The sequence below is a fragment of the Mirounga leonina genome, unplaced genomic scaffold (genome assembly GCF_011800145.1).
Source record: "Mirounga leonina isolate KUSES-001 unplaced genomic scaffold, KU_Mleo_1.0 Mir_173, whole genome shotgun sequence".
Lineage (NCBI taxonomy): Eukaryota > Metazoa > Chordata > Mammalia > Carnivora > Phocidae > Mirounga > Mirounga leonina.
Genome location: NW_023270447.1, coordinates 86,798,052 through 86,822,772, shown reverse-complemented (window position 1 = coordinate 86,822,772; position 24,721 = coordinate 86,798,052). Strand labels below are relative to the sequence as shown.

Below are 24,721 nucleotides of genomic sequence, written 5' to 3'. Positions count from 1 at the left end.
AGTTACTTTAAAAGGAAAGGTGCTTTAAAAAGAAGGGAGATTGGGGCGCCTGGGTGGCTCAGTCGTTAAGCGTCTGCCTTCAGCTCAGGTCATGATCCCAGGGTCCTGGCATCGAGCCCCGCATCGGGCTCCCCGCTCGGCGGGAAGCCTGCTTCTCCCTCTCCCACTCCCCCTGCTTGTGTTCCCTCTCTCACTGTGTCTCTCTCTGTCAAATAAATAAATAAAATCTTTAAAAAAAAAAAAAAAGAAGGGAGATGAAAATGTTGAACTCTTGAATTATTCTTCTGGAGAAATTTTATCCCATCTGCTTGGATCTTTTGCAACCCATGTTAGATCACTGATCAAGTCTAGCTGTCACTTGTTAGCTGAGTTACTAGTCAATAAGATTTCATATTACCATTTGCTAGATAGGTTTCTGCAGAGTAGACTCTTCAAGTTAATTCTCTTTCCAGAAGTTGCTCTTATGGTCGGAATTATGTTCCCACAAACCCTGGCATGAGCTTAGACCAGACAGGCCCATGGCTTGATCTGCGTGGTGCTGAGTGGGAGTGCTTGCCCTGAACTTTCCTTGTTCCTGAAATCTAAGCTTCCCACCCTTGTTCACAGGAACTTCTCCTCCCCAGGCACGGGCTTCCCGCCCCCTGATTACACAGCAGTAGATCCTAAAGTGTATGTAGCTCCTCTTTGCTCCACTAATCTTGCAGTTACAAAGCCTAACGGTGCGCCAGCATCTCTGTGCCCCAGCGAGCCCTGCACTGTAACAGGATATGCAGGACAGTTTTATAGATGGGAAGCTTCAGGTTCTAGAAAGTGAGTTAATATTCTCCTTTATCAATATTGCAGCTTCCAGCTTTTCTTCAGTGTGTCTTTATAATGAGGAATCACTGTATTGGTAATTCTCTTGTCTCTTATATGTGGGTAATTGTGCTTTCTTTGTATCTTGGTGAGTTTAAGCATATTTCCTAGTCTGGAAGAGTGTCTTTTCTACTTAAAGTCATTGAGAGAATGAGCCAGGGACATGTTGGTAAAACTGCTCTCTGAAGAAGGGGAGAAAATTCAGCATTTGCTGGTTTTCCGCACTTGATCTTAGCCAAAAGGCCGAGAAGCGGGATGTAAATACTTCCACTGGTGCCAAGTTTAAGCTCTCAAGGGAATCTGCTCACAAAATCCTGAAGTATTAGCAATTGGCTCTCATAAATTGTGCAGGGTACCTCCATTGCACCGCTGAAGTGGGCTTATCACACTTACTTCAAAGGAGGAACAAAATCCAAGGAGAAACTCCATAGTCCTTGACCTCCGCAGTACTTGAGTGGTGCCAAGGTGGGCGGTCTTACAGGACGACGTGGTTGGCACTTTGGGCGGGGGCCCATTTTCTTCGGGATCTGCTGCGGCATTTTGCCTCAGGGAGCTGTATGACCATGTCCAATGTAATTGCCTTTTCAGTTCGGGGAAGCAGTTTGTTCGCTATATAAACATGCTGATAAATGACACGACGTTTTTGCTCGATGAAAGTCTGGAGTCTCTGAAGCGAATCCATGAAGTGCAAGAAGAGATGAAGAACAAAGAACAGTGGGACCAGCTGCCCCGGGTGAGGACATAGTGGGACAGCTGTGGCGGGGAAGCTGCCGTTCGCCCCGGGCAGAGCTCTGCTTCGGGGCCACATCTGTGGGCCCTGGTGACGTAGCTGTGACTGACTTGTCACTGCTTGTCACCTCCCACCTGTGGGCTTCCATGAAGTTACATCCCAGGTTTGGGGTAGGAGTAAGCTTAGACACCTGATCTAAAGCTAAGAAATGAGTTGAGAAGTCTTTCAAAATGTGTCCTGAAAACTTCCTTGCCTTTTTAATTTCAAAGGGCTTTTTTGGAGAAGAGCTTTTATTATCTGAATGTGTTGATGTCAATTTATGAAAGTAGGAAGGAAATCTCTAGAATGCGGTGCCAGACAGGCATTTGGTTTTGCTCATGTGATCTTCAGACAACTCTGTGACTCACGCAGGATTCTGGTGGGTTTTTTCCTTCCAGTTGATCTTGGTTTTTATGTTCAGTAATTAATGGAAGAGAGGGCTGTTTTGCCAGGTTCCGTGAGAAATTCATGCTGTACCAGTGACAGCACAATGACACGCTTTTCTGACATTTCTTGCAGCCGTGTAGCTGGGTCTCTGATCAGTTACTTAGCCCTCGACAGCTACGGGTGACTTCATACATTGGTTCGTTCTGTGCCTGGTGTTCTCAGGCTCAGAATCAGAACTGCTTTCCAAAAAGAGTTCTCGTGGAAAAGTAGGGAGGACTGTTTTTTCTTGACTAGCAGTAGCATCCTCAAAACGAAAATGCTGTCGAGCTTCTAATGCTGAAGAAAAGGTAAGCACATATGAAAGCCCATTTAGGAAAGGTTTTCATTCCAAGTATTCAGGCAGCTTTGATGAGAAGTTTCCATCTTGCTGTAGCTAACGTGCTTACACCACAGACTGAAACCCCCCGGGGGCTTTGCCCAGGGCCCGTGAATGCTGGATTTCCCGAGTCCGGGCTGCCACACTGCTAGAACCCCTCTCGTCGTATTCTTGAGATGATGCAGTGGTTGTCCTCTTTGTCCCTGACACTGGACTGGCGCCTGTCCGAGTCCGGCCTACCCTCTACCCTCGTATTCACGTCTACACACCTGCTAAACTGTTTTGCTCCTGTGCCTCCAAAACTTCCCTCCCGCACCTCCCCATGTCGCATAGGCGGGAGGTAGCTCAGACTTGACGCTCCATGGCCCCCCCTACGGTAGCTCTAAGAGATCCTTCCAAGCTTACCTCCCATTCCGGTCTGTTGGCTCCAATATGGACCGGTCCCCAGGCCCTTGCAGAGCAGGCTGGGAAACAGGTGAGGCCAGTTGAAAGAGCTCCAGCTTTGGAGTCGAGGGCACCTGGGTTTGAGAACAGACACTGCCATGCCTTCAGAGTTCCTTAATCTCTGTTTCCTTGTCCACAAACCAGAGACGATCCCTGCTTTGCAGAAGAGCAATGAGGAGGAACGGTAGATGTCACCATGTAGCTCAGGACTGGGTAGCTTCTGTTGTTTCATGTGCCTTGAGACATTCCCTCTGTCCACAATTCTCTACATTCCATTCTTGTATATTAAAATCCTACCCATTCTTTGAGTAAAGTCTTGTCCAAGTAGTCCCTCATGGTTGGACTACCCCAGTCAGTGCGGCTGCAGATCTTCACCTTTCTCTCTACTTCTGTAGCGCCCACTTTATGTTGCTCGAGATGCTCATCTCAGCCGAGCTAATGTCGGAGATGGAGGGATACTGGTCTGTGGCACATTATCTCATTCACGGTCTGTGCTTGCTAGCATTTGCTTATGAGATAGCCGAACAATTCCTATTGACTTTTCCGTGCTCATGGATGAGAAGACAGCATAAATAATCCTTTCAAGCAAGTGCTATTCCCGACATCATGTCCATTTGACCTTGAAGTTACTTTCTGCCATCCCGCTCCGTGCCTGCTCCTCCCACGGCCTGTCGTCTGAATGCTGGAGGACGCCACTGCTCGGCCCTCAGGTTTTCCCCTTCTCTCCCCACGCCCGTGGCTGAGGTGCTGTCTCTCAGCGAGCGTGCTAGTTGGAATCGTGAGTGCAGCGGAATTTTGCCGTAGCCATAGTTCGTTATTACGAGAGACTGCACCGACGTGGCAGGACATTTAACATCTCGGGCCAGTGATGTACCCTCCTACCCCGAGCCCTGTCAGGCAGCCAGAAGCGTTCCCACACACGGCCTGATGCCCCAGTTCAAAGTCACTGCTGGGTGATCTCATCTGTTTAACGGTCTGTATTCTAAAGATTCCAGAATGTGTCTCCTCAGCTCCTATCTCTCCTGACTCCAGACCTGCTTCACCAACCAGCTGTTGACTTGCCCCTCTGCCCGGTGGTCTAATAGTATCCCTTAGTGGGGTCCTCCACATCTCCTCTCCGGGTCTGCCCAGCCTCACTGAGTGACTGCTGTATTCTGTTAAGTGCTCTGACTCAACACTTGGGAGTCTTCCTTGATTCTTCTCCTTCAACAAGCGCCTCAAGACTCTACCCTAAAATGCCCGTATCTGGCCTCTTGCCCTACCTCCAGGCCACAACCCTCTCTCACCTGGCTTGCTGTAGCCTCTCTCACCGGTCTCTCGGCCTCCACTCTTGCCTGTGTCCATACCAGAGGGATGCTGTTAAAACCTGTTTGCTCATTATCACCACTTGACTCAGAACTGGACTCCCTTCTCACACAGAGTCCAGTCCCAAGTTAGAGTGGGCCCCTGGCCCACCATTTTCCCTGTCACCCACTCTCCCCGAACCACACGGGCCTCCTTGCCCTCCTGCTGACACGCTTGCTGTTCCCTCGACTGGGAGCACCGTTGCCCCCGATTTCTGCTGAGTCTCTTCTTCAGACACCCACCTAAATGTCAACTTCTCAGAGGCTGTCCCTGACCACTCTTTCTCTCTTTTTCTTCTTGCCTTTTCTCCATCACTCTCAGACTTGTGTGTCTGTGTGGACGTTTGTCTATTGCCTTTCTCCCGGCCTGAGAGCTAAGCTCCATGAGGCCTGCGAGCCTGTTGGTCATGTTCCACGCTCCAGTGCCTGCAGGTGGGCCTGGCCTGGACGAGGGCCCGGATACCATGTGTGGAGGAAAGCGTGTGGCACGCAGACACGCATTGCACTAGTTCTCACCTTGTCCTTATGTCTTCCTGCTTGGACGTGTGTTCTATAGGCGCATTCTTGGCCAAGGGGGCAGCGGACAGTTACCCAGCATCGCTGCACGGCGTCCCCCACGCACCCTCTCAGAGGGCACCGCCCCAGGAGGTCCTCCTGTGGCGGCATCAGCTGCTCTAGCTATTGCCCTCCCCTCAGCATGAAGACGGCCTCTGAGCCGCGATACAAGAATTTTCGTCTTTACTGCTGTTGCTGGGTGTTTTCTCCATCCCAGAGCCTTCAGTGCTCCACCTTGCTTTACCCCCGAGCCAAACACACCTTATTATCTTATTTCCCGGCCCCTGGCAGAATTGAAGGAGGAGGACAGTGCCAGAGGCAAGCATGCTGACAGTTGTCCGGGGCGACAGCCCGAGAGCACAGCAAGACGAAACTCAAAACCTTAGCAGTCTGGGGCGCCTGGGTGGCTCAGTTGGTTGGGCGACTGCCTTCGGCTCAGGTCATGATCCTAGAGTCCGGGGATCGAGTCCCGCATCGGGCTCCCTGCTCAGCGGGGGGTCTGCTTCTCCCTCTGACCCTCCCCCCTCTCATGTGCTCTCTCTCATTCTCTCTCTCTCAAGTAAATAAATAAAATCTTTAAAAAAAACAAAAAACCTTAGCAGTCTGGAGGCACTTGGTGTAGGGGCAGAACCTCTAGGCCCCAGTATCGTGGCATAGCCCAACACGTGTTTTTAAAATAGTAGTGACTACAAGTTGTTATTCAGGGAAACAAACTATCCTGGATTAGCAACCACATGTATCGGGTGTGATGGAAGATTCACTAATTTCATCCCTCACAGAAGTTGAAGGTGACTTCTTTTATCATTGAGGAAATAGGGGCTCATGTAAGTTAAACAGTGTGCCAAGGTCACCTTACTCAGAGACCCAGAGAGTTCTCACGCTGAAAAAGAATAAACTTCAGTTATCTGGAAAATTCTCTGGTTTGGGTCGTTCTCATTCCCTCAGCCTATGGGCTTTGTTGTGCGCTCGTCCCGTTTTCCTTCACCCTCGGCGTGCGGGTGAGCTCACAGCCAGTGCTGACTTCTGCTTGGCCTTCCTAGGATCAGCAGCAAGCCCGTCAGTCCCAGCTTGCTCAGGACGAGCGTGTGTCCCGCTCCTATCTTGCCCTGGCAACAGAAACTGTGGACATGTTCCATATCCTCACAAAGCAGGTCCAGAAGCCGTTCCTCAGACCGGTGAGTAGAACCTTCGGGATGTTTATTTTGTGTGTCGGATTCCACAGTAAGGCTCCGTCACCTGTCACTAAAGGTAGTTATTGAGATCCTGGACGTTTCAGCTCCGAGTTGCTAAGTGAAAGCTTGATGCTGATTTTGTTCCCAGTTACGCTAAGTGATCTAGCACTCTGGGGCGAGACCAAAGTCTGCAAACAGTCTCTTCCAAAATAACGTAATTCGCTTTCTGCTTACATAGCACATGGGATTATTAATGCTGAAGCTGTGACATATTTTTATTGTTATTGATTCCTGTATTTTATTTATAGGAAAAGTAGAAAGTAGCATCAGTTAGAAATTAGAATATAGTAAGTGGAGGGGCGCCTGGGTGGCTCAGATCGTTAAGCGTCTGCCTTCGGCTCAGGTCATGATCCCAGGGTCCTGGGATCGAGCCCCACATCGGGCTCCTGGCTCAGCAAGGAGCCTGCTTCTCCCTCTCCCTCTGCCTCTCTCCCTGCTCATGCTCTCTCTCTCTCTCTGTATCTCTGTGTCTCAAATGAATAAATTAAAAAAAAAAAATCTAAAAAAGAATATAGTAAGTAGAAATCATTGATAACGGTAAGATCTATGGTTCTCCTGGTTGTAGCTTTGTTACACTCAAGAAGCCGAAGGGTAATGAGAGCCATAATTGGGGTATATGATAGATTGAAGGTAGTCAGAATATTTGGCCTTGATACTATTAAGACCTGGGTCCTGCCCCTGAAATGGAAACTGAGTGACCTAACTGAAGATCGCTGCTTTGTGTTGACCCCCTGCCGCACAGCACAGAAGCTTTATGGTGTGGCCAGGACAAGGGTGGTGACGAAGGCAAGGAAGGGGCCTGGGAGCTGGTCATTAATTGCCTGGAGATATGGAGACAGGTTTACAATGGAACGTAATTTTATTCCTCACTTCCTCCAGTGTCCGTGCTCAGCGTTCTCGCCACACCCTGGCCTGGGTGCCTCTCAGCAATGAGTCTCCTCCTCTGTCCGTTTTCCATTTCACTTCTCTTCACAAAAGAGCAGTGGAACGTGAAACAAAACCGAGCTCACTATTGAAAGCATGCAAACACCGCAACTAATTCAAACAAGATAGTTCAGACCCTTGCTTCCCTGGGGCTTGCAAATGGAATTTCTTTTTACTTTTCCTACCAAGCCCAGATAGTGAAGAGTTAGACATCGTGGGCTGCAGTCTGGCACGGCTACTCAGCTTGGTTCTTGTAGCACAAAAGCAGTTACAGAAAAAATATATATAAACAAGTACGTGTGGCTGTGTGAATAAAACTTTATAAAAATAAGCATTGGGCCACATTCGGCCTGCAGGTAGCAGTTGGCCAAACCCTGCACTAAAAACATGTTTTATTTTATGTTTAGGAACTCCCAATTCAGCGAGTCTTTGATTGTTAGGAAACTATAATAAATTATTTGAGATGGAATTATGAGTGATTTTCCCTCTTAACCTGCTTCTCAGTGAATTTGGAGTGATACTTGTTTTTGTCATTGAAAGCGTGAATTTAAAGAAAAGGTTGCCTTCTGTTCGTATTTATAGATATTCCACCAACCTGTAACATTATTAGGTGTTAGAATTACTGGATTAGAGATGGAGAATAAAGAAAATTTTGCATATAAATGTCCTTCTTCAGCTTATGACTCACAGTACATCTAAGGGGTTCTTTGAAGATTAATCCAGCCAATTCATGTTCCTCCACTGAAATGGGAGTTTTGGTCCTTCTCGCTTGTCTCAACAGCACGAATTGTCCTCTTACCCTGTGATTTCCTAGGAACTTGGACCCCGATTGGCTGCAATGCTGAACTTTAATCTTCAGCAGCTCTGTGGCCCCAAGTGCCGTGACCTGAAAGTTGAAAACCCTGAGAAGTATGGCTTTGAACCAAAGAAGCTGTTGGACCAACTGACGGATATTTACCTGCAGCTGGACTGCGCCCGGTTCGCCAAAGCCATTGCTGACGACCAGGTCAGTGCCCAGGGAGCAGGCCATTTCAGGGGGAGGCTGGGCCTCAGGCCGCCGACCCGGCTGGCCAGAGTTCGCATCTCTCTGGATTTCCTGGCAGACCCATCTGTCCCTGGGTTTTCCCCACTTGGAATCAGGGAAGGCGGTACTTTTCAACTTGTGGTTTGGGAGGTTTTTAGTACGTAAGTGGAAATAATCACCACGTGGGCCAGGGGATCTTGTCTGGTGTAAATGAAGATCAATCAGCTCTTTTCCTTCGGGTGTGAAAGCCGATTTGGCTCCCGGATCCGTCTCCAGTGGGGTTCCTAGCCCATCCTGCCAAGGGCCTCATGCAGCAGATCCATCACCTTCCCACCAAGGTCCAGCCTTCTCAGGGGTTCAGGGGTCCCAGTCTGCTTCCCAAACCCCCCGCGCTGGTGCTGCTGTTATTGCGATTTCTGGTTTCAAACCTCGTTTGGTTATCTTCACAGTCTTGTCTCTGCTCTATTCCTTTTGTCCGCCGCGGTCATGACGCCCATTCCATGTTTGTCATTTCCACACCTGCCAATGTAGTCCAAGCACCCCCACCCCCTGACTTCCCAGCAGTCTCATAAAGGGCTCCCCCACCTGCCGTGTTCTTCTGTCCTGCATCATGGCAGCATCCTGAGAGCTGACGTTTATCATTTGAATACCAAGTTCTAACCACTTGGCTTGTTTTCGTTGACTTAATCCTCGCAAAATCCTGTGGTATGGGTTCTATTAGATTCCTCATTCTTACCTGAGGAAACTGAGGCACAGAGAGTTGACACAGCTTGCTCCAGGCAGCAGGGAGTATGGGATAGAGGCAGGGTTCGTACCCAGGCAGTCTGGCCCTGAGCAGGTACTCCCAGCCTCTCTGCCCTCTACTGAAAACACCCAAAAAGTTCCATGCTCATCTGTCTCTCCATCTTTGTTCACACTCTCTGTCCAAATCTCATGTTTCAGGTTAACCAGCAGTAGGGGTTCTAGAAGGTTCTTCACCCATATCTCACCCAAAGGAATGATAGTAAAATATGGAAATTGTAGGTACTACTTTTTTTTAATAACAGCTTTACTGAGATATAATTCACATATGTGGGTACTTTTGGATGTAAGCAAGAGAGTCGGTCTTGACAGAGTGACGGGGAAACAACACATATGTCTAAAGCAGGTTTTCCATAAAAAGTGGTGGTAAAGGGGCGCCTGGGTGGCGAAGTAGGTTACACATCTGCCTTCAGCTCAGGTCACGATTCCAGGGTCCTGGGATCAGGCCTTGCATTGGGCTCCCTGCTCAGCAGAGAGCCTGCTTCTCCTGCTCCCTCTGCTGCTCCCCCTGCTTGTTTTCTCTCTCTCTCTCTGTCAGATAAATAAAATCCTTAAAAAAAAAAGGGGGGGGTGGTATAGGAGGGGGTAAGAGTTTGCAGTTACTGTGGGGAGGTGCAAGGATGTTTTTCTAGCTGATAACTCTACAATACTGCACATGCTGACCTCTGGACAGTAAGTGGCAGTCTGCAGTTGACAAAGAAAACGAAGACGCGCCTCCATCCGGATGGGGGTGTCTGCTGGACGGCAGGCCGACTGCAGCCAGGCTGTGGTAGCCTGGCCAGAGGTCGCGGTGTGAGAAGTCCCCAGAGACTCTTCTGCTCTTTACTGTAAGAGACTTGGAAGAGTCACGTAGCGGGTCTTGCTGGCAGGCCTTGCTGTGGCTGCCACATCACGAGTGGTGAACGTAACCAACTTGCAGTGTGAATAAACACAGCACAGCCCGTGAGATGGTGAAGACCAAGTGGGGGACAATGCCCGGTAATACCTGTGGGGTGGGGTGGGGGCCTGTGGTGGCACCCGGCTTGAGTCGTAGGCCGCTCTTTCTGCACCGTGGCACGTGGCTTTTCTTGAGTGTCTCTGTAGCCCTGCTCTTCCAGACTCATGGAGCAAACACACACATGTACCAGTGTTGCCATGGACAGGAAAACATTTTAAGTGGGCTTTTTGCTTCCTTTTACAGTGTGGTGTTTGTTCTGATTGTTGGGCATTTTCCATTTATAGTGGCTGTAAGCTGATTAGGGCCCTGATGATCGTCTCAGAAGAGGGTTTGGGGGGCTGAGGAAGGAAGGTTGGAAGTCTAGAAAGCTCCAGAGGAATAGTAGTGGAATTTTGTTTGCTCCTTTGGGAGCAGTGGTCTTGGTTTGGCCTGGTATGTCTGGGAAGACCAAGGAAGAAGAAAATGGTGGCCGTGCAAGGAAAGAAACTCAGAAGCTTCTCTCCCCGTCAGCCAAGAGCGGACTCAAGACAAGTGTCTAGAAGAGGTGACAGGAGGACCGGCATGAAGAGCCACTGAGCTTTATGCTCACAAACTGGAGGAGAGAGCCCCTTGTCAGAGGAGGAGTGGAGAACAGTTGTCCTGGAGATGAGGGAGCCTAGGACAGGGAGGCTTTAGGGGGACTCTGTGTGCTGCATTGATCGCCATGCAGGACTAGCTCTCATGGACAGACTTTGTGCATGGACTGCAGGTCTGCTGTTCCTGGAGCACTGTCCATTAGCACTGGGGTCTGTTCAAAAATAAAGAGGGGCACCTGGGTGGCTAAGTCGGTTGAGCATCTGACTCTTGACATTGGCTCAAGTCATGATCTCCCAGTCATGAGATGGAGCCCCACGTCGGGTTCCACACTCGGTGTGGAGTCTGCTTAAGATTCTCTCCCTTCCCCCTCTGCCCCTCCCCTTGCTCGCACTCAAGTGTTCTCTCTCTATAAAATAAATAAATAAAATCTTTAAAAAGTAAAATAAAATGAAAATAAAGAACAAAGAGCCCATCTGAAGTCACACTTCTCCCATCCATCTTTCCTTTTTGTTTTTGTTTTTTTTAATTGAGGTGAAATTCACATAAGATTCACCATTTTATTTTATTTTTTTAAAGATTTTACTTATTTATTTGACAGAGAGAGACACAGCGAGAGAGGGAACACAAGCAGGGGGAGTGGGAGAGGGAGAAGCAGGCTTCCCGCCAAGCAGGGAGCCCGATGCGGGGCTCAGTCCCAGGACCCTGAGATCATGACCTAAGCTGAAGGCAGATGCTTAACGACTGAGCCACCCAGGCGCCCCAAGATTCACCATTTTAAAGTGTGCAATTTGGTGACTTTTAGTGCATTCCCAGTGTTACGCAACCTCCACCTCTCTCTAGTGCCAACATCATATGCAAACATCTCCCCCAGAAGGAAATGCCATATTTATTAAGCAGGCACTGTCCATCCCCCCGTCACTCCAGCCCTGGGCAACCACTGATCTGCTTTCTGTCTTCGTTTTACCTAATTTTAGATTTACCTATTGCCTATTCTGGATATTTCATGTAAATGGGATAATACAATATGTCTAGCTTCTTTCATTTAGCATAATGTTTTTGAGGTTCATCCATGTACAGTACTTCATGCCTTTCTTATGGTTGAATAATATCTCATTACATGGATCTACCATGATGTGCTCATCTGTTCATCCATTGGTGGACCTTTGAGTTGTTTCCACCGTTTGGCTATTATAAATGATGCTGCGCTGAACATTTGTGACCAAGTATTTGAATACCTGTTTTTGATTCTTTTTTTTTTTTTAAGATTTTATTTATTTATTTAACAGAGAGAGACATAGTGAGAGAGGAACGCAAGCAGGGGGAGTGGAAGAGGGAGAAGCAGGCTTCCTGCTGAGCAGGGAGCCCAATGTGGGGCTCGATCCCAGGACCTTCGGATCATGACCTGAGCCGAAGGCAGACACTTAACGACTGAGCCACCCAGGTGCCCCTGCCTGTTTTTAATTCTTTTGGGTATATGCTCAGGAGTCAAATCACTGAATCTTAACAGTAATACGATGTTGAACTTTTCCAGGACCTTTCCCACTGTGTCCCACAGTGGCCGAACCATTTTCCATTCCCACCAGCAGTGGACAAGGGGTCTCATTTCAGTTTCTTCACATCCTCACCAACACTTGTTATTTTTTCGTTTTTTTTAATAGCCACCCTGTTGGGAGTGAAGTGGTACTTCACTGTGGTTCTGATTCACATTTTCATAATGACAAATTTCATGTGCTTCTCGGCCATCTGTATATCTTTTTTGGAGAAATGGCTATTCAAGTCCTTCACCATTTTTTTTTTTAATGGATTGTTTGTATTTTGTTGTTGAATTGTAGGAGTTCTTTATATATTGTGGATACAAGACCTTTATCAGATATATGATTTGTAGATATTTCTGTGTTTAATTTTTGAATGACTCCGTAAGATCCTTGAGGACAAGAACAGCATCTTTGCTGCGTCTCTTACCCAACCCACATCAGACTCGAAGCAGCAGCTCAGTAATGTGCCTTTGTTCCATGCACTGATTCCATTGCTCTGTGAGGCTGAATGCCACATCCCCTTATCGCGGGTTGCCTTTGATTTCTGATAATGCCCACCACACTGCTCTTAGAAGTTGACTTATAAGTAAGCACAAGTCAGGTGGTTAAAAACTCATCATCATTTGAGAAATAGAGTGGGTGATGTTTCACAAGGAAAGCAAGTGGCTCCTTGTTACAAAGAGAAGTTCAAGGTGAAATCATCTCAGTCGCAACGCCCAACCCGCAGTAAGTCCCTGTGCGCAATATTTTAATTTTGCCCTTCCAACATCTTACTATAATCTTTTGGCCACTTATCCGCCGTGCCCCTCCCCAAAGGGATAGAGACTGTGGCTTCCTGGCTCATAAGAAGGAGATGTCAAATAAGGTATTTGCTGAATCCGTGTAGTAATTTAGTTTCAGAAAACTATACTCGAGGCTCTTGGAACTTTTCAGGATTGTACGAGATTACGAGATGGCTTTTAGGATTCCTGCCAGGCCGATGGTAGTGCGTGCCCTTCCCTCTCTCTTCCATGTGGGTGTGTATACTCACTTAGAAACTGAAGTTAAAGAAGAAAAGAAGAAAGGTTGAGAAATCTCAACCCCATGCTCTAAGAAAATACAGGTATTGACATGAATTCATCCCATAGACGTTCGTCTGAGTCCTTGGAAGGGAAGCACCGCTCAGGGGTTATTGGGCCATCATTCAGAGGCTCAGGCTTGATCAGTCTCCTGCTCTGTTCGCATCACTGTCACTGAATCGACAAGTGGCCAGTGTTTTTGCCATAAGTGCAAATTCGGATATGCTGTGATATTTCGAAACGGCAATGATGTATATGAATTAGGCACCTGTCAGGTGGCTGTTACCACCCCCCATTTTGTGCTGGAGGAACCTGGGGCCCAGAGGGGTTTGCTTGAGACTACCCAGTGGGTAGACTGTGGAGCCAGAGTTCAAGTCCAAGTTCATCTGGGTCTTTGGTGGGCACTTGTCCTCTCTCCACCATCCCTCATGCTCCTCTCAGCAGAGCACCTGACATTTAACAGTGTTGAGCTGAGAGCTCTGGAAGAAAGACTGACCACGAACAGGATAAAGCTCCTTTTGATTATGAACCATGTTGGGTTGTTTTCACCATGTTGACCTTTAGGGAAAAGAGGCGACATTTGTTGCAGGGCACAGTGCCTTTCAAAGCCTCACACAAACGCAATTTTCATTCTCTTTTTGATATTTAAATTTTAGGGGCGCCTGGGTGGCTCAGTCAGCTAAGTGTCGGACTCTTGATTTTGTCGCATCATGATCTCAGGGTCCTGGGATCGAGTCCTGCATCGGGCTCCCTGCTCAGCAGGGAGTCTGCTTGTCTGCTTGAGATTCTCCCTCTGCCCTTCCCCCCACTCTCTCAAATAAATAAATAAATAATTTAAATTCAAATTTTAAAAGAGAGGGCGCCTGGGTGGCTCAGTTGGCTGAGCGACTGCCTTCGGCTCAGGTCATGATCCTGGAGTCCCAGGATCAAGTCCCGCATCAGGCTCCCTGCTTGGCAGGGAGTCTGCTTCTCCCTCTGACCCTCTCATGCTCTATCTCATTCTCTGTCTCAAATAAATAAATAAAATCTTTAAAAAAAAAAAATTTTTTAAGAGATACATGTTTGATGTAGAAAATAATTCCAAAATTCAAAATTCCCCTCATTTGCCTCAATCCTGAAGTCGTCCTCAGAGGTAAGGACCTGGTGCAGTCTGGTAGGTGTTACTCCAGTCTATATGTGTTTATAGCCACGTAGAACTGTTTATGTACACATTAGCATTTTAGGGCTTTTTTAGAAAGACACAAATGGATCATACTTCAGGCACTTTCTGCAGCTTGCTTTTTTCCCCACTTAAAATATATTGATGTCTCACATTGTCTTCCCTCATTCGCAGAGATCCTACAGCAAAGAGTTGTTTGAAGAAGTGATCTCGAAGATGCGGAAGGCGGGGATCAAATCCACCATAGCGATCGAGAAGTTTAAGCTCCTCGCAGAGAAGGTGGAGGAGATAGTGGCCAAGAACGCGCGTGCAGAAATCGACTACAGCGACGCCCCCGACGAGTTCAGAGGCAAGCGGGCTGCTCTCTTCGTGCCGAATTCTTTGAATTACCTGGACACACGTAACGTGAAAAGACAGCGTTCTGTGCTTTTAACTTCTGTATGATGTGCTAGAGTTACTCCTTGAGACACGTTGTCTGAAATTACATTTGCCTACTTTTAGTTCCTGTTGTAAATTAAAAGGGGGGAAGAGTCCTTATCTTGATTTCAAACCGAGTGCCAGCTGTGAAAATGCCGAGCTCAGCCTTGCCTGCGCAAGAGGGGATTTGCATTTCCAAAGAAGAGTCCTGGAAGGTCTCGGATGAAGGGCTCCAGCTGCTGTCTTTCCTGCAGAGCCCTGGTCCTTTTCCTCTGTCCGCCCCCCCCAGCTGTAGCTGACGAAGGGGGTGTCCCCCTCCCCCGAAGGCACCTTGGACGTCTATATCTCATGCCAACTTCGGCTGCATTTGGGGGCCTGGTCGGACCATGCGATTGCTGTGTCTGTGGATAGACACTGTTAGGAGGGGCTTTGTTTCGTTTTCAGTTTCAGTTTTGGGCGCCGAATGAGAGTTTGCTTTGCTTTGTCTCCGCAGACCCTCTGATGGACACCCTGATGACCGACCCCGTGCGGCTGCCGTCGGGCACCATCATGGACCGCTCCATCATCCTGCGGCACTTGCTCAACTCTCCCACAGACCCCTTCAACCGACAGATGCTGACCGAGAGCATGCTGGAACCAGGTAGAGGAGTGGCGCCCGAATCCCGTGCCAGAGATCCATCAGAAGGGGGCAGTTTGGGTGCCTGGGTGGCTCAGTCGTTAAGCGTCTGCCTTCGGCTCAGGTCATGATCCCAGGGTCCTGGGATCGAGTCCCACATCGGGCTCCCTGCTCGGCAGGAAGCCTGCTTCTCGCTCTCCCACTCCCCCTGCTTGTGTTCCTGCTCTCGCTATCTCTCTCTCTGTCAAATAAATAAATAAAATCTTTAAAAAAAAAAAAGAAGGGGGCAGTTTACCAAATCCAGAAGCTTCCATAGCTTACGGCACTTCGTGGAAAAGACACGAAATATTCTTTGCTCTGATTCACTGTGGGAGTTAGTCCTTATGCCCTGCTTCTTCCTCAGTCCTCGTGTCAGTGAGGGAATGAATGGCCTTTTCTTTCCGTTTGGAGAGAACTGCAGGCTGCATCTCCTAGGAAGAGCCCTCCCATCTGGGGCCATTAATCCTCTCCTTTTCTCTTCCCAGTGCCAGAACTGAAAGAACAGATTCACGCCTGGATGAGAGAGAAACAAAACAGTGATCATTAAACCGTCCCCCGTGCCCACCCTCTGCGAGACGGCCAAGGCCAGCCAGGCAGGCGGAAGCCGCGTCGGTGGCGGAGACGCTGTTCAGACGTTTTCGGCCCCGCACGGCAGAGACGCCGAGAGCCCCCCAGAGTGACCAGACGGTGGAGACCTGCAAGGACGTGGATGAGAAGAGGAGCCCCATTCCTGTACATATATTTAAGTGACACACATGGTCAAAAGCTTGAGGGACACACTTTACGATTGCTTGTGTAATAAAGCTCGTCCTTCCTATGTCACCATTTGGGGCTTTTGCAATGGAAGTCTTTTAGTGATTGATGACAAATGGGTCTGGGCAGCATCCCGTTCATCCCCCCCCCCCCGCAATCCAATATCCGTTGATTTGATTGTGATTAGAGAACCTTGGACATTTTGCTGCTAAAGAATCCTTCCCCCGCTCCCTTCCTGACCCGACTTGCACTGCTGTGGATTTTTTTAAGAGAAGCAAAAACAAAAATAAACTCCTTCCCCCGGCCCTCCAAACATATATTCTGTGAGATAACTGTGCCTGCAACAAAGTGTTAATCCTGGGATCGTATTTTTATATCATATTCACATATTTGTTTTTTTTAATTGGTGTTAGATGACATGATTAATAAAAAAGGCAAGATATTTTCAGAATTCGAATTTCAGTTTTTATTTTTTTTTCTTTTGAAATGTCCCTCTAAAGTTTTTTTATTCGAAACAAAGTGAAGAGAACCTGTTGCTCTGGTCCTTGTCATAAGGCCTCTATTAGGAATCTGAGGAACAGCTGCAGCAACGGAAGTGTTCAAGTATATCAGGATTTACACAACTTACGGTTTTGGGGGGCGGGCCCGGGGGGGGAGGGTGCGGACAGTTCAAAACCATTACAGTTATCCTAGGAGGGAAAAGAAATTCCTCAGCTCTGGAGTCTGTGAGTTCGAGGCAGGGGATCGTCTGTAGGACGTGTCCTTCGGGGCTTGGCCTGACCAAAGTGAAAACAGGGTGCAGGAAACGTGGACATGTGTCTGCTTGTAAACACACACACACACACACAGACACAGAAACATAAGACTTTGTATTACTGCTCCCGACTTTAACATACTTGAATTCTCACATTTCCTTGGGGTAAAAAAGGGTCTGAAACCGTAAAGTGTTTGGAAGAAATTAAGCTACGAGAACAGACTTTCTTTTCTTTTCCTTTTTTTCCACCCCCCTCCACAGACAATGTCCTCTGTTCGATTCCTAACGCAAACTACAATAAATGGTGATACACATTCAGAAGGAACCTTCTTTGAGTCTCTTCTTTTTGTGGAAAGCAAAGGGGTGGGTGAAGAACAAGAGCCAAATGAGTTTGCATGTGGTGAATCCTCTTGTCTGCAGCCAATTAAGAGTTGCTATTTTTAAAATAAAACTTTTGCGTTTGTATCAGTCTCGGTCCTCCATTTGGTTCTCATTTCACCGTTTGCGTGTGTGAGGGGGCTGAGCTTTGTCACATTCGGTCTCTGCTATTCTCAACTTGGTCCCCGTGGCCAGTACCTTTTCCCTGACTTCTCCAGTTCTTCCTCAAAGCCAGCCAGTGTCATCGTGCGATGATAAAAGCGAGCATTTACTGTGTGCTGGGTACTCTGCACGAAGAGGCTTTTGCACACTTACGGCTTCATCCTCTAAGAAGGCGATACTCTCGGGGGCATCTGGTTGGCTCAGTGGGTTGAGCGGCCGACTCTTGATTTCGGCTCAGGTCATGATCTCAGGGTCCTGGGATCAAGCCCCCCGTCGGGCTCCCTGTTCAGCGGGGAGTCCGCTTGAGGATTCTCTCTCCCTCTCCCTCTGCCCCTCCCCTGCTCACACATGCACGCACTCTCTCTAAAATCATTCAATCTTTTTTTTTTTTTAAGATTTTATTTATTTGAGAGAGAGAGGGAGAGAGAAACAGCATGAGAGGGGATAGGGTCAGAGGGAGAAGCAGGCTCCCCGCCGAGCCGGGAGCCCGACGTGGGACTCGATCCCAGGACTCCGGGATAATGACCCAAGCCGAAGGCAGTCGCCCAACCAACTGAGCCACCCAGGTGCCCTAAAATAAATAAATCTTTAAAAAATAAGACAATACTATTGTCTCAGGTTGTTTTTTTTTTTTAAAGATTTTATTTATTTATTTGAGAGAGAGAGAATGAGAGAGAGAAAGCACATGAGAGAGGGGAGGGTCAGAGGGAGAAGCAGACTCCCCGCCGAGCAGGGAGCCCGATGCGGGACTCGATCCAGGGACTCGATCCCGGGACTCCAGGATCATGACCTGAGCCGAAGGCAGTCGCTTAACCAACTGAGCCACCCAGGCGCCCTCAGGTTGTTTTTAAACACATCAGGTGTGAGGTGAGGGGAGGTTAGGTAACTGGCTCAAGGTCACCCGGTCAGTTAGTGGAAGAGCACGCGTCCGGGCTCTGAGGTCCATGCCCCCAACTGCCGTCGGTACTACTTCTCTTGAGCAAATTTGTACTAAGTCACTTCCCCTCCCCCCAGAAATAGAATGCATTCATTATCCCACCATGCAGATAATGCCATTAATTTAGTTCACTTTTTACTAAACTTGTTTATGTGTATGCCTAAAAAATTATGTTTTGGGGCTTCTATGACTAATTGTTTATCTATCTTATGAATATGTATTATTATCTCCTCTCTAACCAGATTATAAAGTCTTCACAGGCACAGATTCTGTCTTATTGTCTGCACGTCTCCGTGAAAGTAATAGAATGCTGTTATATCCCTCCGTACGCCCTCAGCATTTTGAATATTCAGACTTCAGAGGTCTCAAGGATCTGCGGGGTAGGACATGTCTTCTGCCTGTACCATCTCTAGGGGCAACATAATTCATGTTTCTATTTATTTTAGAGTCTCAGGGTTACTGTTTTATAGAAACTTATGCTTGATGCAATCTGTTAATTACGGATATTAAGATAAATTCCAAAATATTTTAAAAGTAGGTCTTGGCTACAAGAAAGATGGTCAAATAAGGAGGAGGATCCGAGTATCAGATGAGCAGAAGAGAAATGGTCCTTGGCAGAGAGATGATTAAAATAACTTCTTCCTCGTTTTGTGACTCACTATTGTGTGGGATTTTAAAAGGAGTTGATAAAATATCTTTTGAAAAGATAGCACATTATTTTGTGCACGTTTTGCAACCTTTGGGTTTGGTGCAGAAAGTAGTGAATTTCACCGTGTTTTGGTTGGAGTGGAAAGGAGACATAAAGAGGCCTCGTCTCACTAGGTTTAAGTTTTTGAGGGAAAGAGACCTCCACGGTGGCCTATGAGCTTGGCCCTGATATCTACTAGTGTTGGGCTGAAGGAAACCACGTTGGTTATAGATAACTTGTCTTTCGTGAGCATATTCTATGCTCAAGCCACTCTTTCATGTAATAATTCACTTAATCCTCAACAACTGTCTGAAGGAGATGCTGTTAGTGAGACAGGCATGTGAGACTAAGCCACATGGGCTTCAGAGTCATCCCTCCAACGCTCCTGCTGTATGGCAGTATTCCAGAATGGCCCAGCTTCAGAATGCCCAAGGACATACAGAGAAGCAGCATACGATTCTGGAAGGGGCTTTGGCCTTGGGGTCAGCTCCAGACCCAACCTTCATGGGAAATGGTGAAATGATTTCAATCTCAGGGCTTTGCTTGCTGGCCACTCATTGTCAAGCCCCAAGTTTGTATCTTCAACCCAGCCCTCTCTCCTGTGCTCAACACACTAGTCTTCTCTGATGCCCTCAGAGTTCTGAATTAAGTTCCTTCTGTTTCACCCCCAACCCGCTCCTCTTTGTCTTCCCATCATGATAAATGGCAACTCCATCCTTCTAGGTCACTTGGACCAAAAACTTGGGAGTCATCCTTGATTCCTCTCTTGTGCTCTCCTCCTATCCAGTCTGTCCACAGATTTCTCAGCTCTACCTGCAGAATGTACCCAGAATTCAGCCACTCTTCACCAGGCCCACTGGTGTGACTGGTCTGAGTCATTAGCAGTGAGCTGGCTTATTGCGATAGCCTCCTGACTGCTCTTCCTGTTTCCTCCTTGTTCTCCTTTCTCATAACAGCAGCTAGAACGGTCTTGTTAAAACTTGCCTAAGATCAGGGGCACCCGGCTGGCTCAGTCAGTGGAGCATGCAACTCTTGATCTTGGGGTGATGAGTTCAAGCCCCACAGTGGGTGTGGAGAGATTACTAAAACCAAGAAACAAACAAACAAAAACCACTTGACTAAGATCACATCGTTTCTACGCTCAGACCTTCCATGGCTTCCCAATCCCCTAGGAATAAAAAGGATTTTACAGTAGCTTAGAAGGCAGCACGCTCCCTCTCCATGATCTCTCTGAACTAACAACCTACAGCTCCCCCTTCCTCCAGCCACCAAGCCTCCTTGGCCTCCTTGTCCTCCTTAACCTGCAGGCATGCTCCCCACACTGCTAGGGCCCTTGTATTTGCTCCCTCTGCAAGGAATCCTCTTCCCATGGATATCCACCTGGAACACAGCTCCCTTAACGGCTTTAGGTCTTTGCTCAACTATCACCTCCATGAGCCCTTCCTTGTCCTCCCTGTTTAAAATCACACTCATTATTTGCTGTCCCTTGTGATTCCCTTTCTTGCATTTTCTCCTTAGCATTTATCATTAGCTAACGTATAATATCACTTACTTATTTACAGTCTATTTCCCCCACTAGAATGTGTGCCCCAGGAGGGCGGGATTTTAGTCTGTCGTGTAGCCCTAGCGCCTAGAAGGGTGCCTGGCACAGGGCCAGTGCTCAGTCTCTTTGTTGAATGAATGATCTCTTCATGTATTTGTCATTCCAGTTGTATCATTTATCTGTTGCTGCAGAACCAGATCACCCCAAAATTTAGTGGCTTGATACAGTAACAGTGATTTTATCTCCGTTAGTTCTGGAGGTTCCAGGAACAAGCATCCAGGAGGACCAGACAGAAGCTGTATCATCTTTTACAGTCCAGGCTTGGAAGTCACACAGTGTGACTTCTGCCTTAGTCATAAACCCACCTGGATGCAAGGGGAAGGGATGTAGAAGCCACTGCATGACAGGATGTTAGCATTGCATTGTAAGGATAGCTTCTGAGATAGGAGATACTGTTCTGGTCACCTTGCAAAATAAGATCTGCTGCATTCCCCTCCCACCAACAATTTACAGGCTCCCTATATGCCAAATACATCCATTTCTTCCCCCAAAGACTCCCAGATTTCATCCCATTATGGCATCAGCTTGAAGTCCAACATCTCATCATCCAAGACAAGTCCAGGTGCAGGTGAGTCTCCTCTGATGTGATTCTTCAGGTCCAGTCCCTGGAGTGCTACTCCTCTTGATTTAAAGCTCTGTGAACTAAAGATACAAGTTATCTACACACACACACTCACACACACACCATACAATGATGGGACAGATATGGAAAAATCATTATAGATGCTCCTATCCAAATGTTGGAAAATAGGAACACACAGGAGTCACAGGACCGTAGTAATTCTGAAATCCCACCTGGCACATGTTGCCAGTTCCTTATGTAGGAATCCGTCCTACAACCTACCAATTGTTCACCAAGACTCTCAACTCCACCCTCTGGGCTCTTGGGTTTTGCCCCTGCATCTTTCCTCCCTTTTCCATAACAAAACCTAATCGCAATGAAGTGGGCATCTCAGTCTGTTTCCTGTTCATAAAAAGAGGTTGGGTTCAGAAGTCTCTTTCTCTATTGCCTTTCCTCTAAGCCAGAGGTACTTTCCTCAGAACAATTCCCTTAGAATTTTGTGGGTTTTCTATGAATCTCCTTGGGGTTGACTCTACTAAACAAAAGCTACACCCCTAAATCTCTTCCAGATAAACTCTTCCCTATTTAGGATTTCTTGTGAAATCCTTAAATCTTTCTGAGCTCTTAAAGGGGTTTGTAGTCACATTCTTGGCCTCGCATGTAGATGGTTTCTAAAGATCTAAATGGCTTCCGGAGGCAACAAGAAGAAGCCAGGTGACACTTTCAGTGTTTTGCCTTGCGATCTCCTGACCTCGATCATTGAGTCCACTCCTCCACATTTACTCTTCCTCTAACACAGATGACGGCATTGCCAAAACTTCCACCACCGTATGACAAGGGGCTTCTTTCCTTCAGCTTCCAATAACTTTTACTCACGTTCCTTTCAAGCCTCTTCAGTGGCTTTTGGGCTGACTAACAGCATCCTCAAGGCACCCCCGTCTTCTGTCCACCATTCAGCCCCAAAGCCAACGCCACATGTTTTCGGCTTTGTTACACCCACACCCACTTCCAGGTCCTAAATCCTGCTGCTAAACAGATCTCCCAAATTTAATGGCTTAAAACAGCTGCTATTAATTTATTATCGCCTGTCATGGTTCTGGGGTGAACTGAGCTCAGCAGCCAAGTCTTGCTCCAGGACTCCGGACAGCGGCAATTGCAAGCCTGCGGAGGATGAAGTCACCCGAAACGCTTCCTTCCATCGGGCCGGGGGCTGGAACACCTACACGTCGCCCCTCTGGGGCTCTTTGGCTTCCAGACGCAGCATGGTGACCAGGTTCTAAGAGCGAGCACTCCAAGAGGTGCAGGCAGAAACGGGTCTTGACAACCTAGTGGCCTCAGGAGACATAGAGCGTCTCTTCTGCTGCAGACCCAGCCCCTCCCGGGTTCCGGGGGAGGAAGCGGAGACCCCAGCGCTCCGTGGGAGGAATGTCAGTGTCACATTTCAAGAGTAGCATGTGGATGAGAGATCGTGTTGCTGCCATCTTAGAAAACGGAATCAGCCACACCGTCTCTCCCTTCTGTAAATGGTCACTTCTTACCTTCTTGTTTTCCTGCCCCTTTTCTTGCTGTTTTGCAGGCATTCTTGTGTATTTTTCCAGAACTTACCCCCTAGTCCATTTTAGATGTTGGGGATATCTTCTCGCCGTCTGTTATCTCTCTGATAGCTTTGTTGTGATCTCTTTTTTGAAACAGAAATTCTGAATGTTTGTGTTGTTCTAGCTATCCTTCTGCTTATGTATTTTTTGAGGTAAAATTCATATAACATAGAATTAGCCCTTTTAATTTAATTCAGTGTACAATTCAGTGGTGTTTAGTGTATACACAGTGCTGGGCAATGACCAGCTCTCTCTAGTTTCAAAACTACAGATGTGGTTTTAGGGCTTCGATTTTTTAATTTAATATATATATATATTTTAGATTTTATTTGTTTATTTGACAGAGAGAGAGACACAGCGAGAGAGGGAACACAAGCAGGGGGAGAGGGAGAGGGAGAAGCAGGCTTCGCGCCGAGCAGGGAGCCCGATACGGGGCTCCATCCCAGGACCCCGGGATCATGACCTGAGCCGAAGGCAGACGCTTAATGACTGAGCCATCCAGACGCCCCTAATTTAATATTTTGAATAGGAAAAACCCAAAGAATATGGAGGAAAAGGACTGCCTCCTCTTTTCTACCCCATCCCCCAGCCTCCCATGGCCCTTACACTATTACCCGTTTTCTTTCTCAGTGGAAATGGCCATCCTAGCTAGGCTGCACCTTGCTTTTTTCACGTAAAATATACCTCGGGATCCTCTCTTCCAGCAGCACCTCTGTCCTATTATTACCAAGCCATCGACTGACAGCATGTTAGCTGATTGCAATCTGGATTGCCTCCAACAGCTCCACAGTGAACAGTCTTATAAATACACCATTTTTGCACGTGTGCAAACATAACGTGAAGATAAATTCCTAGCAGTGGACTTGGATGATCAAAGAGTATACACACATCTCTACTTATATTTAAGTCAGTTTGAAATTTGTCATTTTATTGCACCATGTTCTGAGAACAATTGTCAAAATGGTGTTGATCCTTGGGAATCTGTCAAGGCTTCCTTGTGGCCTTGAACATGATTGAGATTTGTGACTCTTCCCTGGAGCTCAGTGTGTCTTCTCTGTTTATGAGGTATAAAATTTTACTTGTATTTATTATTTACAGCTTGTTGATTGTATTATTGAAATCCTCTCTATTTTTGCTTCCTTTTTTGTCTGGTTTCTGCTTGATCTATTTATTTCAAGACTGTATGATAAGATCTCTATTCCAGTTGTTGACTTATCTCTTTCTCTGTGTGGTTTTATCACTAATGGCTTTGGATCTTCTGAGCTTATGTTATAAGGGAGATATATTCATGGTTATATTTTCTTGATTATCTTTCCTTTTATCATCTGTCTGTTACGTAGTTTTTCTTTTTTTAAAAAAGATTTTATTTATTTATTTGACAGAGAGAGAGAAAGAGAGATCACAAGCAGGGGAGGGGTAGAGGGATAAGCAGGCTCCCGGCTGAGCAGGGAGCCCAATGTGGGACTTGATCCCGGGACCCTGGGATCATGACCTGAGCCGAAGGCAGACGCTTAACCGACTGAGCCACCCAGGCACCCCTGTTACGAAGTTTTTCATATTAAAATTGCTACTTTAGTGTTGCTTTGGTTGATACTTGCCTAGTATATATTCCTTTTTCCTTGTTCCCCCCCTACCTGTTTTTTATGAAATAGTACACCTATTTAGAAAATGCATAAAACATAGACAGACAAATTTATTAATTACCATAAAGCTTATACTGGTGTAACTACCACTTAGGCAAAGAAACAGAACATTTCCAGTATCCCAAGCCCATTTACTGTTCTTCCCAGGCCCAACCCCATCCACAGATAAGTATTATCCTGATTTTTATGGTAATCATTTCCTTGCTTTTCTGTATGGTTTTGTCACTTAGGTATATATTCCTAAACACCATAGTTTAATTTTGCCTTTTTTGAAATGTTATATTAATATATTTAAAGGTGGGGCACTTGGCTGTCTCAGTTGGAAAGGTGAGCAACTCCTGATCTTGGGGTCGTGAGTTCGAGGCCAACGTTGTAGAGATTACTTAAATAAAAACTTTAAAAATATATATACATATTTAAAGGTAATATATTTAAATCTGGCTTTTCTGGTTTTGATCTTATATCATAAGAGTAAGTATAATCAGTATTGCTGCGTTACATGTGACTCATTCACTTTCATTGCTATATATACTTCATTGTTTAAATATACCAAAATATTTTGTATCCATTTTACTGTTGAGGGACACTGGGTTGTTACC

The 24,721-nt window shown here is 46.9% G+C and overlaps 1 protein-coding gene across 4 annotated transcripts in view; it reads left to right on the top strand.

Annotated features, from left to right (window-relative positions):
- The window catches only part of UBE4B (ubiquitination factor E4B), a 123,666-nt gene extending 106,787 nt beyond the window's left edge, over positions 1-16,879 (top strand). For all 4 annotated transcript variants that reach the window (XM_035019829.1, XM_035019832.1, XM_035019830.1 and 1 more), the window contains 6 exons: positions 1,444-1,588; positions 5,770-5,904; positions 7,700-7,891; positions 14,150-14,324; positions 14,886-15,032; positions 15,533-16,879. In XM_035019829.1, the coding sequence (XP_034875720.1) occupies positions 1,444-1,588; positions 5,770-5,904; positions 7,700-7,891; positions 14,150-14,324; positions 14,886-15,032; positions 15,533-15,594 (856 nt within the window). In that variant the 3' untranslated portion in view covers positions 15,595-16,879. The remainder of the gene's footprint in view (positions 1-1,443; positions 1,589-5,769; positions 5,905-7,699; positions 7,892-14,149; positions 14,325-14,885; positions 15,033-15,532) is intronic.
- Positions 16,880-24,721: the final 7,842 nt, after the last annotated feature.